Source organism: Telopea speciosissima, chromosome 9 (assembly GCF_018873765.1).
Source record: "Telopea speciosissima isolate NSW1024214 ecotype Mountain lineage chromosome 9, Tspe_v1, whole genome shotgun sequence".
Taxonomy (NCBI): Eukaryota; Viridiplantae; Streptophyta; class Magnoliopsida; order Proteales; family Proteaceae; genus Telopea; species Telopea speciosissima.
The window spans coordinates 44,347,961-44,363,054 of record NC_057924.1 but is presented as its reverse complement, the minus strand read 5'-3'; the positions used below and the strand labels follow the sequence as shown (position 1 = coordinate 44,363,054).

The following is a 15,094-nucleotide window of genomic DNA, read 5'->3' as shown; positions in this document are numbered from 1 at the left end:
ATCGAGCTCTCCATCGTCCATGACCAAAAATCGATGAAACATAGAACCAAAGATACGAGGAGAAGCCTAGTCAATGAGAGCGTAAGATTTAAACCATTATGCAATTACCCACATAATATACTATTACTCCATTGAGAGCTCTGCTAAGAAAATTGATATGTGAGTTAGAATTAAAAAGCTTGCCAGAATTTCAAAATGGGAAAAGAAGAAAGAGAAAAGAACAAATACAAAGAGAAACTTAATATTCTGAACAAAATAAAAAACTGGATAAGAAATTAAGAATCAAAGCATAAAAGCGGTCATACAAGTAAATTCATCAATCAATTTGCGCACCAAGAGAAAATGAATCAAACAGAAGCCCTAGAATGAACTTAAGAAAAGCCACTGATAAGATTACATTTTGATGAAAACTCATAAATACACCGTCACCTGATTCCTGTAATGGTGTCTCACCAGCAAACTTCAGTACAATAAAGAATTAAAAAAGGAATGATAGTCCGATTTGATCCCGAAACAGGATTCGGTGCATAACAATAGACAAAGGAAATATAGAAAACAAAATAAATCAATGGCGCTTCAGCGATCTGATTTCGAGTTCCGACTTCTGCACAAGAAATTCAATCTGAAGATGAAACCCTAGAAACCTTGGAAGGGTAACAATCGATTGTGGAAAATCTGAAGCGGAGAAGAAAAGAGTGATTGGTTCAGATTCCGTACCTTTTGAAAATTTCCACTCTTCAGGAAAGGAGACTAAGGGAAGGAGGAAGGCAGCAAACGATGCCCTTACCCCCTTATAGCGATTAGGATGAAAAGTTGAAAATTGAGAAGGGTTAAAGGTATTAAGGGTTTAGTCGTATGTGCCCTTAGAGCTTTTTTGTCTTTTGCTTTTTAGTTTTTTTCATTAGAATATGTGTATATATATAAATTACAGTATTATACACTTATAATTAATACAGGGTCGGGTCGGGCTAAGGTTGAGGTCTAAACCCAAACCCGATCTGACCCTGCCAGGGCCAGACTATAACTATACCCAAATCTGCCCTCAGGGCTGAAAAATCAGGGTCGGGTCTGGGCCGGGCTCAGGATGGTTCGGGCCAGCCAGGCTTTGTTGACATCCCTAAGTTCAATACAAAGTAAATTGGAACGAACCAAATTTGATGGACACATAAATCCAACACAAACTAGTAAGCTACTTTATCGTAAACCAATAAAATATGAACCAAACTAGTACTTTTCTTGCATTTTACTACCAAACTATTAACTAGTTAAACTATATTTCAAACACATGTAAGCATGTTACATTGGGAATAAAACACATAAAACTATTATATTACTTGCAATGAAAGTTTCCATGATAGATCACCGACAGATGATGACAGAGGCAATGATTCTACAGTTTATGCAATATGATTTGAGCACCATACTGTGGCTGAAGAGTTATTACAGTGGTAGGAGCATGAGCATAGGATGGTGAAAGTTAAAAAGCAAATTGTTGTAGAATCATTGCTAAAGCCATCTTTGCTTCTGTTGTCGCGAAGTGCTGCCCAATGCATATTCGAGGCCCCCAACCAAATGGGAAAAATGCGACTTTATTCTTTGTGGCCTTTGAGATTCCTTCTGCAAATCTCTCTGGTTTGAATTCTTCCGCATCTTCACCCCATACTTCATGATCATGGTGAACAAGGGCTATAGGTAACATTAGCTGTATTCCAGGGGGCAAAGACATTTCTCCTAGTTTTATGTTCTTGTATGTACATCGATTAAGCTGCAGCACTGGTGGATATAATCTAAGGACCTCATACAAAATCATGGTAACCTGGAATAGAGGATTAAGAGAGTGGAAGAAAGTTTAGAAGAACTATATTCTAAATATAACAGACTCTATGTAATACCTAAGTCTGATGGGAAAGCAAGCTTACAATCTTGAGGTGGCTTAGTCCATCAAAATTTGGCTTGTTCTTTCCAAAGACTTGGAAGACCTCTTCCCTTGCACGCACTTGCCATTCCGAATGCATACTTAATACGATCATCGTCCAAACAAGCAGAACAGCTGTGGTTTCTTGCCCTGCAAAGTAGAAGAGTTTACACTCTTGGATGACATCTTCGATGGTCAACCCAACGTTGTTCTTGTTTTTATGTTCTTGAATCTCCTTCTTGTTGGATTCAAGTAACAAGCCTAACAAGTCATCTGTGTTGGCTTCTCCTATCTCCATAGCCTTCTGTCTCTTGCTGATGATACCCATTAAAAGGGCTCGTACATCTCTGTCAATTTCTTTCATTCTTCTATTCCTTTTCATAGGCAGCGAACTGTACACAGTTAACATTGGTGAGGACAAGGATCAAATTTTATAATCTTGACAGCTTTCACATTTTGTTTTGAATCAGAAATGAATAATTTCATGCATGAGTAATCAGCTTAAACTGTTGATTTGTGATTTATCATTGTCTTGCTTCATGAACATATTTACCATTTTCTTCATAAGTATGTGATAAACTTAAAGCCATCCATTCATCTAGAAGTTTGAAGATTTAAAAGAGGCTGGGGTAATCTTAAGAAAAAACTTCTGCTACATATGAAGTGATTGAAAATGGATATCCTCTTGATGCTAATAGTGCTCAATAGGAAAACGGCAAGTTATTTGAATAGATTCTAGAAAATGAAGAAATTAACTGACTTTAGGCAAGAATGTTGAATTGTACCTAAAACCAGGGATGAATGCAGTCTTAAAAGATTGCACTAAGAGCTCGGCTTGTTCATCTTGCAATTTGAATATTCGTATACCTTCTTCGTAGGAGCTACCAAATGCTGCCCTAGAGATGACATCCCCCGTTAAATTTCGAAGTTCTGGCCACACATCCAGTTCGCAAGAACCTTCTGATGTAACCAATTTCTCCCATTTGTTGACTATCTCATTACAGCTTGTATAAAATGCCGATAACATGCGCTTTAACAATTAGCAAAGAAGAAGGTACAGTTAGTCATCATCACAATAGCATGGAAAAGCTACAACAAAATATGCAACAGTATATAATGTGTATTTTTAAAGCCAGGAAAGAACAGGGCAGAATTTAGAAGGATTAGAAGGATTAGAAGGAAATGTCAGAGACATAGAAGCAACCTTTAATTTTTCCATATGAAAGGCAGGGTTTATGATCCTTCTGTGTTTGGCCCATTTTTCACCCTCATAGCTTACAAGTCCCCTTGCCAAAAACCGTGAGAGTGGATTTACTTTGACCTTCGCAAAGTGACCAAACTTGTTGCTCAGAATGTCCCTTATGAGGTCAGGATCCATAATATACACTCTTGGATCTCTTCCAAACCAAAAGGCAGATTTTTTACCTGCACTTTCAAATTCCAATAATCAACAATTAATTTTATTTACCCAGAAAAAAAAATATAGAATCTGTTTTTAGGGCTCAAAAGAACACATAAGAGAGTGAAAAATGTAAACTATATCGGCTCTTAAGGCTGCATTTGGTGGCCATTCTTGGAATGCATCTGGATTGAGAACAGGTCCTGGAATGTATAGAACAGCGTTTGGTATACATTCTCGTCGTCAATCCCTGGAATGCATAGGAGAACAAGGCCCATTTTATAATGTAGTTTTAACCCATTCCGCGTTCTCGTTCTAAGTCAGGCCTTAGCCTTGGTTCTAATTGCTAGTATCTACTGATAACCACGACTTCAAGGATTTCTTCAACGTGGATAGCCTCAACAAAAAAGGGCTACTCCTTAAAGTAGATTTATAGGATGAGCTCCTAAAGAAGTTTCCCTTGATTTCAGGAGTCCAGCCAAGAATTTCTGTTACGACATTCCCAAGATTCTCACAAGTTATTTCCCAATCAAAGTCATCCACCTTCCACCCTGTTTTCACTCTTTCAGAAGAGTTCCACAACCATATCATGCACAAAGCCATACAAACTAGATTAGTGAACGAATTGATCCATCGTTCTCTCTCGAGTCCAATTTGAGTCAATTGAAATAAGTGATCTTTCAGGGACAGGTTTTCTTGGTTATGATCGCTCATCTTTAAGCAATCACAGGGATCAACGAAGTTAGCATCCAGAGACTTGAGGTGGGTGGGAGCTGGAGTATGCACTCTCCCAATAATTTCATATTTTTCCCATAAGGTGTTTGATGAAATGCCTGAGCATTCTAAAATGATAAAAAATAAAAAATAAAAAAGGCTAAAAATTTTTCAAAACAATCTTGTAATTCTCGGTTAAGATTGCATTCTGCATTTTGAGAATAGGAATGTATATTGGGAATATGTAATATCTATCAGATTCTGTATTTGCAATCAGCCAATCAACTGTTCACTTGACTCGAACCCCACCTTCCCCCCACCCTAAGAGGAAAAAAAAAAACAAACTTCCACATACTGGTCCAATGTGTCTACACTACAAGATAAAGTTATCATATATCAAAATAAACTTGCAGAGAAAATCAGAACCAAGACATACCGTACTTCTGTATGGTTTGAAGATGAAAGGGAAGCACACGTGGAACAATATCATGGGATAGGTTAATAGGCTTGGACCGAGCTTCCTCGAAAAGCCTCTGCGTCTCTTTTAGGTCACCCAGCAATAACTTGTATGGTGTAACTTTGATGCCCTGTTCCTTGAGAAGCCTCTCCAGCTTCTTGGGCCTCCACCATATCCATTCTAACACCTTCCAACCCCACAGCACAACCAAAATGCAAAATATCACTATTGAAATGAACCCACCTTCTCCCATCACTTCTTATACACACGCACACATAACATAGAAAGAGAGGGAGAGGATTTGGATCACCAGTGCTACCAGAGATCCTTCAGAGAGAAAGGAAGGAGGTTGGGGAAACTATATATGTAAAGTAGCGGATGTGGTGGAGGGTGAAAGCCCAACAGGTGCCAGGCAGAATGCGTATCTCAATTACGTTCAGTCACTTGCGTGGAAAAATTATGTTTAGAGACCAAAGCCAAGTGCGTGGAAAAATGGAGCTTTTGTGACGCATTTGAATGCGTCACAGGCTAATATAATATTGACAGACTCTCTGTCCATTTATGGAAACAGAGTGAACATTTATTTTTGATAAAGCACAGAGTTAACATCGAAGTTCGAAAGCACACTATTCTTGACTTATGAAACATCCGTATTTTGGTGGATTTTCCATCGTGTTGCCATGTGTTCTATCATTGACAAGGACGTATCTACTTTATTTTATTATTTTTTTTTGAATACTGTTTTTGAATAAGATAGAAACAAAATATCTAAAAAAGAAATGATAAATGCTAGCCGTCGGAATCATGGTTGTAGTGCACGGTATCGAAACCGGTATCGGTAACCTTTAAAACTGATATGATATTGTATCGGCCTGGATCGACTGTATCAGATAACATTACCACTGAATCTTCTTGAAAAATGAATGTTTTGACCATTTTACCCCTTGTCCGCGTGCTACCAATATAGTATCGGTAAGATATGGGTATCGATGACTAACAAAATCGATACATATCAGGCAATACGATACCGATACTTAGAACCATGGTTGGAATGGCTTGATGATGTGGATGATCTGCAAAAGTGAAAAGCATTGAAGACTTCCATGCCTAAGTCAGACCTGCACAACAGTAAATTTGTAGAGGGAGTACGAAGAGAGTAGTAAGTCTGAGCAAAAGTGAAGTGAATTGTACCTAGGTCCCTCCTGTACTAAACAAAGGAGGGGTGGTTGCGGAGTCTTCATGTTACCTGGATATCCCTGTGCTTGTGACAGAGTGGAGATCGTCCTTTCCTTGACTTGGGGAACATGTCTTGTAGTGGGGGTTAATTGTTGCATGGAGCCCAAGTTCTGCTAAGGCCACGACATCTATGTGTTTGATTCCCAATGGTTCTTTTCTGCGTCCACGTGTCAATTATTTTTATGCATATCAGATGCCCCCTACTCCCTTGGACACAGAGTGGGTACAAGGGAGTAAATTTAGGTTGGTCCCCGGTTATACTGGGGTTTAGGTTCGTCCCTGGTTGCACTGGGGCTTAGGTCGATCTTCGGTTGCAATGGGGTTTGGGTCAACTAGGGACTTCATTCACCTTGGTCTGTTTTGATCGGCAACTGACTTTATTCACCTCGGTCCGTTTTAGTAGGCCAAGTTTTTGGTCGGTCATGGATCTCAATCACCTCAGTCAATTTTAGTTGGCCAAGTTTTTTGTCGACCAAGGCCGCAATTTGCTCGGTTTGTTTAGGTCGGCCAGAACCTCCGTTTGCTTAGTCTGTTTTGGTCGGACAGTACCACGATTCCATTTGGTCAGCCACAGGCATGGGCATTCTTGGCTCTGTTTGCTCGGCTTGAATGATGTGGACAACCTACAAAAGGTGAAAAGCACTGAAGAGACCCAGAGCGGATTATGAGGAGGACTCTTCGATGCTTAAGTCAGATGGCGTCGTCTGTCCCTCAGAAGACCTTGTCCAGTCTTGAAACCAAGCTTTCTACTCTCGATTTTTGTCCAGACTGCATTTTGGAATGTTAGTACATTTTCTTTTGGCCTTGTTTAGACCTTTCTTCAGTCTGTTTTGGTCCTTTCGTGTTTGACTTCATAGAGTTTGGTCAAGAATCATAAAATAAGCATACTTGTGAGTCGGCCGAAGGGTGCAGAATCAACCTGGATCATTTATTATCCGGCCAAAGGGTGCCGAATCACTCCTGTATCATTTTGTATCCGGCCGAAGAGTGCCGAATCACCTCAGCCCTTTCATAGAATTTACATATTTAATTTTGTCGAAGAGCCTTTGAGTAGGCAACCTGCATGATTAACTGATCGATTTACTCAAGAGTGGTTATATCGTTCAACTTTGTCACCTATGAGCAAAGTGACAGTAGTACATGCTCTTGGTGACAAAATCAATTGATCATTTGTCTTCGCCTTTCGGTTGTTGGCACAAGCCTCGACCAAAGAGGGGCAAACTATAGACACTGAATTTTGTTACCCACCTGACGATGATGACAACGGGACATGGACAGATGGCGTCTTTCTCAAGTCACTCGTAAACCCATAAAAACAACCAAAAATGAGATAATAGACCAGTTACCCAAACGAAGCCAAACAGATACAAACGGAGTCAACCTAGCTTAGGAGGTCGGTGGCACTGCCAAATGGCCGGTGTTGTAATGACCCCTATCTAAGGACTAGGTGGGGCCCATGACACCAGAATCCAGCCAGGACCGCACAAGAAAAACATTCAATTAGAATATGCTATTCAATTAAAGAGTAAAGAAATTAAAAACATTAAAACATAAAGCGAAAGACATCTAAAACTTAAAACATGGTATTGATGTTTCTACCATCTACATAACATCACTCTCCAAAGAGAGGAACAAAACTTTAAAATATTTACAATCATTTGGGATTGAGACCCTCCTCCAAAATAGAAATTTACACCCCATGAGTTCTATATACAAGAAAGTAGAAGACTCCAAAAAGATCATCATCGGATGCATTATTTATCAGTCCTTTCGACAATGGCAATGCCCTTGCCTTTGTCCATGCCTGTCTCATCTGAAAAAGGGTTATCAATCGAGGAATGAACTAATGCCCAGTAAGAAATAACATTGCTAATCATGCTCACAATATTAAAGTAATATAAGAATTTAATATCTATTCATAAGAATGATTTCATTTCATTTCCTTTAAATCATAAAACAGTCAATCAGTCGAATTTCGTTAATCAATCGCATTTCATTTAATTTATCATTTCATTTCAGTTATATCCTCAACATTCATTTGGTCGGTATACTTTCAGTTAATACCACCGAAGTGGCTTCAGTCCATTGGCTCAAGGCCTGGTATACCTCATAGGTTTGCATGTTGGTATAAACATTTCATTCATTCATCTTTCCACTTTTTAATTGATAGCCTCAATGCCTGTCACACCCTAAACCACCCCCTTGGAGGATTGGGCAAGTGACCCGGAATGTATAATAACACTCCGCCAAATCCCCAAGATCCAGAAGCAGTTAATATCATTCACAAACACACACTCCCATAGTAATGGATAGTAAAAGAAATACTGAGTGTTGCGGAAGCTAAAGCTTAACATTAAACATTTAAAAATATTTATAAACCATTACTCTATTCTCAAACCATCACTATTAATGCAGTCTCTACAATTCTAACCTGAAGCATTACAAAATAACAAAAGGGGCTATCCATCATAAGCCCAATAAAGTTATACAAAGAAGGAAAATTAGTAGATCCTATATACCCAAAAAGTGTAGGATGTAACGTTTATGTGTCCATTAAACCTAATTTAATTTGATTAAATTAATTAATTTGATTTTATTCAATTATGTGCTTTTCATAATTATATATTGCTTCTGCCCAATTCAAACCGTTTTGTTCACTACTACGGATAGATTTGGGCAATCTGTTCTATGGTTGCTATATTTTACATTCGTACAATAGTGATTTGACCAAAATATAAATATAGGCACATTTTGCGATCCACCAGGATTCTTGAATTATTCACCGTCAAGTTGTAGTTGCAACGGGAATCTCTGGTAGTTATTTTCTCTGTACTTGAGAGGCACTTGCCATTTTATTTATGTTTTGTATATTTGTGGCGTGTCAATGATTGATGTCTACCGAAAGGACTGACTATATATCGACCGCTTGGTGTGCACAATGTAAATAGTTATGGATGTGATGTTCAATAAAGTTTCCATTGCCTGTAAAGGGAGAACACAAAAAAGAGAGTGAATGGATTTGATTGTGTCAAATCCAAGGCCTTGGTATTTTGTAAAGTGTTTGCAAAGAGTATTTTATTTTATTAATATTAAATTAAATATATTTTAAAAAAGATCAAAGAGTTTTATGTCCAATCAAAGTCCTCCATACTCTCGTGATAAATTATAATGGACCGAAATTGTGGCGGTGATATTTATTCCATGGTTGCAATGGCCCATTATAGGTGTTAGTAGTGTGGGGATAAAATGTAAAAAAGTTACCTATCATAAGGGGTTTTTCAGGTTACGCCATGGTAGGATCATCCTTTACTATGATTTTGGATAAATTTTATCCTTATGTGCAATTTAAGATAATCTTATGGGCTACTCTTTAGGATCACACCACTTGGTTAGATCTGGACCATAGGTTTGCCACCTCCTCAATTAGGTCTCTATATATATAAAGAGACCTAAGGCCAAAGATGATTGATTGATGATGATAATAGAGAAAAAATCATTAGAACAATTTGTACAAAATTGTGAGAGAGCTTAGAGAGAGAAAAATAGAGTTTTCTTCCTCAAGCACTATTGGCCATTAGAGATGAAGCAAGCTTGGGAGATCTTCTTCAAGTGTTGCATTCCTTTGGAGGAACACATCATTTGAGTGTTCTAGGTGACCTTGCTCTCCCCTTGAGGTTAGTACATTAATGTGTTTATTGAGATCCTTTCATGCTCATAAAATTTTGTGATTACATGAGAATCCCATCGCTTCCGCCGTCACTAACAATTGGTATCAGAGCGTAGGTTCTTCATTAAACACATGTCAAAATCAACTTACAATCTTCTTCTTCTTCTTCTTCCTCCATTATTGTGTTTTGAGTTTTTTGAATTTTGACTATTGTACACAAAATTCGAAGTTGACAATATTTGAAACGAAGGAGAACAGGCCACACCAGCTGGAACCACCGACCGGCTGCCGCGGCAAGCAGGCGGGCTGGCTGGCCAACTTATCATCAGGTGTGGGGTGGGTGGTCATACGCAGGCGCAGCCCTGCATGCCGCGTGGCTGCAGGCCGCGGCCAGCGCGCCGAGTGGGCAGCGGCCCTTGCAACTCAAAAAAAAATAATAATAAAATAAGGGGTCCATAGGAAAGATGATGATTTTTGAAAATTTTTATGTGTGCATGTGATGTAGATCTAAAAAGTTCATCTTCTTCATGTCAAATTCCATCTTGTAAGCTCCATTAATGGAGTTCTAGTTGAAGCTATTGTAATGGAGATTGCTTGAAGATGCTCTAATTGTGTTTTGAACACAATAGGACTTTTAGCAAAGTTTCCTAATTAGATTACGAAAGTTGGATTTATGAGCAAAATTGCCTAATTAAATTAAAAAACTTGTATTTGAATTAATTTCCTATTTTGGATAGGAATCTAAATCTAATTAAGTTGCTCATAGTATAATGAGAATTTAAAAGGAGTGGGATTCTAATTTCCTATTTAGAATCAAACTTTAACTATTTTCTCTCATGAATGGAAATTGATTTTAAATAGGAATCCTAACTTGATTAGGAAAGTCCAAATTAAAATAGGATTCTATTTAATTGTAAATTGACCCATGGGACCCACAAGGGCCGACTCACATGGGTTTGACCCATGGGCTGGTCCACGTGGATCAGACCACTTGGGTCGGCCCGAATTGTAAATACAAATTTTTTTTTTTTGAATGAAATATATGCAAATTTTATTTTTTAATTTAAAGTTCCACTTGGTATGATTAATTGAGAATTGATTGGACATCAAGTTTTATGAGAACCGAAATGCATTTTCATTCTAACATCGTTTAATTAAAGAAATTTCAGAATAGTTCTTGAAATTGTGTAATTAAACAAGTATGTGTGAAATTGTAATTTTGACCTCATTGCATTTTATTATGAGATAATATAGAGAATGCAAAGCTTTCTTGAGTACTTGCCCACCTATCATGTATAGATTGCATATCCAAGTGTTGGGTATTAAAGTTGATACTTAAATCAATTTTAAAGAGTTAAAAGTAGGATTATGAGATTCATGTGGTACTAGCACTTTGATTTTGAGCAATTGATCTAACCATTTATTTTGTAGTATGGAATGGTCATGGGATTAAGTATGTGATGATTGTTTTATATTTATGTCACTTCTTAATCTCCCCCTCCCTCTCTTCTTACCCCATTCTAAATGGTTGTATCCCCCTTGGGCATCCCTATAATTGGAGGGTTGGTTTCCCAAGGTTTTCTAAATGGTTGTAAAATTTTAATCTTTATTTTTAAATTCATGAGATGTAATTTAATTTTAAAGTCCATTGGATATAACCACTTGAAGACATGAGATGATCTTTGAGATGAAAGAAGAGGAACGTGACTTCAAGGAAGACAAAGTTTCTAGTGGGAGCTTCTCAAGTTTCAAGGAGTTGAAGACCTTCGAGAATCCCATGATCATACCATATTATTGTTTACTTTATTTGCTTTATATGGTTTGCTACATGTTAGTACATAGGGTAATATTTGCTTGTGCGCGTTACTAGATGCATGTGATGTATGATGGTTAGGAGTAATATGGTTAATGCGTAGTAATATTAAAATTACCTTATTGCCCTCGACAAAGTAAAGCAAGTAATAGTGCGGGAATCTTTAACGGCTAGAATCCCGTGGCCTCCTATCTCGATGAGAGAATGGACTATCCATAGACCACTTTGGGAACTCTAAAAGGCTAACCTTAATGATCAGTGGTTAAGTAGCATCCTCCCATCTCCGGCATGATAGAAACAATCATAGTAAATAGGTATAGCCTGAGTGTCAGCATTACCTAAGAGCCATGAATTGTTTTGAGGAGATAGGTACCTACTTGACTTGAGTGTGCAGTGAACTTCGAAAGGCTAAGCTGTCACTCAGGTGGCCAAAGTATATTGGAGGTCAACCCTTATATTAGGGTATTGACAGTAAAGTATATACATAGTGAACTCCGAAAGGCTAAGCTATGCATATTAAAGGCTTAGAAGACTCCAATTCACATTATCGACTGAGAGGGATGTTGATTTTGTGAGTTACCATTGGAATGTGATGCATGTTTCCTTAATTATTTCGATGGTATGGTTGCTAATTAATTGCTTGTACATTATTTGTAGACCCTAACTGCCATCAATATGACAAACAATGCTGCCCTCATTCCCTACTTAATGATAATAGACTGGTCGGAACTAATTACCCCGAGTGGAAGCGAAATCTTATACTCGTTCTGAAGGCAGTGAAGATCCACCATGTCATTTCTACTGATGGACCTCCCTTACCCCACACCAATGAAGGTGATGACTATGTGGCTTGAGAGACCTTCAAAGAGAAGGACGCTCTGGCTACCGCCTATATTCTTAGCTCCACTGATAAGAACCTCCAGAGCTCATGTGATGACCTGGAATCCGCCAAGGATGTGATGGAACATTTAGAGCTAACTTTTGGCAAGCAAGATCGTCTTGCACTCCAACAAATCTCCTCAGCGCTGTTCTCTGCAAAGATGCATGACAGTACCACAATCCAGGATCATATGATGAAGCTTACCAAGCTCTTCTCTAGATTGGAGAATAAGGGCACTCTATTTGAGTTGGACTTCAAGATAGAGATTATCTTTGCCTCACTTCTTGATGCCTATAGCTCCTTTATCATGAACTTCTACATGAATAAAGTAGTGGTTAACAACATCTCTGAGTTTACTAACATGCTTATGGAAGCAGAAAGTACGATTAAGAAAAATAAAGTTGTTTCTCTTGTTACTGAGAAGAGTTTTTAGGGTTCAAAGAACAAGAAAAAGAAGAAGAGTACGAAAAATAAGAAAGGCAAGTCAACCGGTGTGAAAAAAGGAGGAGTGCAGAAGAAAAAGGCCAAAGCTGACTAAGGAAAGTGTTTCCATTGTGGCAAGACTGGACACTAGAAGAGAAACTGCCAAGAGTACCTAGCGTTCTTGAAGAAGGACAAGCTAGAGACAGGTATTTTTAAATCTTTTATTGTTTCTGAATCTCTTATGTTGGTTGGACCAACTAACATGTGGTGTGTGGACTCTGGGTCCACCGCACACATTTGCAATAAGTTGTAGGGGTTTCAAGAGAGCAAAAGGACAAGAAGGAATGAGATCACCCTCAAAGTTGGAATTGGAGATGAAGCTGAAGTAGTAGCTGTAGGAACTTTTTTCATTTATTTTAGCAGTGCTGGTTATTTGAAACTTAATAATTGTTATTACGTACCTGGATTTAGTAGGAATTTGATTTCAATTTCAAGACTTATTGATGATGGTTATAAGGTTTCATTTGATAATGATATGATCATTTCTCTTTAGGACAAGTTTATTGCCTCTGGTTTTAAATTGAATGGCCTTTACTTTCTCAATTCTGTCTTGAGTGAATCCGATGATTCCAGCATGAATGTTAATGTATTGAAAAGAAAGTACTCTCCAGATAATCAAATGTATTTATGGCATCTTAGACTAGGCCACATAGAGATAGACATGATAAATAGGTTAGTTAAGGATGGACCTCTTGAAAGTCTAGAGGTTTTGCCATTTCCAACCTATGAATCATGTCTACAAGGTAAAATGGCCAAGTTACCCTTTCCTAAGAAAGGAGGAAGAGCCAATGGAACGTTAGATTTAATCCATTCAGACGTTTGTGGACCACTAAATATCATTGCTAGGCAGGGATATCAGTACTTCGTCACTTTCACCGATGACCATTCACGTTATGGCTATGTGTATCTAATGCATCGTAAATCGAAAACCTTTGAAAAGTTCAAAGAGTTCCAAGCCAAGGTTGAGAACCAATTAGATAGGCGTATTAAATGCCTTAAATCCGATCAAGGAGGTGAATACTTATCCAACGAATTCTTAGACCACTTACGAGATAAGGGGATCTTATCACAGCTGACGCACCAGGCACACCACAACAAAATGGTGTGTCAGAGCATAGAAATAGAACTCTGTTAGACATGGTTCGATCCATGCTCACCTATTCTTAGCTGCACTTGTCATTTTAGGGATATGCATTGAAAACAACTATATATATTCTAAACAGGGTTCCAAGCAAGTCTGTGCCCAAGACACCATATGAGTTATGGACAGGGCGTAAGCCTAGTCTACCACACTTTAAGGTATGGGGTTGTGTTTCACATGTGAAACGACAGCATGCAGACAAGCTTGAACCCAGGACTGATAGATGCCATTTCTTAGGCTACCTCAAAGGCACTGTGAGTTACTATTTCTATAACCCAATTGAGAAATAGGTGTTTATAAGTAAACAAGCCATGTTTCTCGAGGATGACCAAATTGCACCTAGAACTGAGCCGGTTGTAATTGAAGAGTTGGATAACATGGATACTCAGATGGTCCCTACACCACCACCCGTTGAAACTTCACCACCGGTGATGAATCCTATAAAGCCTAGGTGCATTGGAAGAACAATCAGGGCTCCTGACCGTTTGGTTTTCTTTAGTGAGGAATTAAACAAAGTAGAAGAGTTCTACATGGTTGCCGATACTTCGGATACGGATCCCTGCACCTACCAAGAGGCTATAGGAGATGTGGATGCAACTAGATGGTTAGATGCTATGAAAGTCGAAATGGACTCCATGTACTCCAATGGCGTTTGGACTCTAGTGGATCCACCTGAAGGCATTAAGCCTATAGGATGCAAATGGATCTACAAGAAGAAGAAAGGCACCGATGGAGGCGTGGAGAGATATAAGACAAGGCTAGTAGCCAAGGGCTATACGTAAAGAGAAGGCATAGACTATGAGGAGACCTTCTCGCCAGTTGCAATGTTAAAATCCATTCGGATTTTATTTGCCATAGCGGCACACTTCGATTATGAGATCTGGCAGATGGATGTCCAGACAGCCTTCCTGAATGGACATCTTGATGAGGATATTTACATGTCTCAGCCAGAGGGGTTCATTTCCCATGGGGAAGAGAACAAAGTGTGCAAATTGTTGAAGTCAATCTATGGACTTAAACAAGCATCTAGAAGCTGGAACATCAGGTTTGATCAAATGATCAAAGAGTTTGGTTTTGATCAGAACGTTGATGACCCATGTGTCGACAAGAAATTCAGTGGGAGTTTGGTCTGTTTCCTTGTCCTGTATGTAGATAACATAATTCTCATTGGGAATGATGTTGGAATGCTCACTTCTGTTAAGAAATGGTTTTCCACCAACTTTTAAATGAAAGACCTGGGTGATGTCACGTATATACTAGGCATTAAGATAGTCAGAGATGGGAAACGCAAAATTTTAGGTTTGTCCTAAGAAAATTACATAGACAAAGTTCTAGAGAGGTTTAGAATGAAAGATTATAAAAGAGGAAACGTTCCCTTTAGACATGGCA

General features: G+C 38.5%; 1 protein-coding gene across 1 annotated transcript; it reads right to left on the bottom strand.

The window, feature by feature from the left end:
- Positions 1–1,304: 1,304 nt before the first annotated feature.
- On the bottom strand, positions 1,305–4,772 carry LOC122640389 (cytochrome P450 CYP72A219-like). The gene is made up of 5 exons (XM_043833561.1): positions 4,465–4,772; positions 3,120–3,340; positions 2,701–2,945; positions 1,920–2,307; positions 1,305–1,816 (listed from the first exon to the last, which is right to left on the bottom strand). The coding sequence occupies exons 1-5, from the start codon at positions 4,736–4,738 to the stop codon at positions 1,478–1,480; spliced, it is 1,467 nt and encodes a 488-aa protein (XP_043689496.1). The 5' UTR covers positions 4,739–4,772; the 3' UTR covers positions 1,305–1,477.
- Between the last annotated feature and the right edge of the window lie 10,322 nt (positions 4,773–15,094).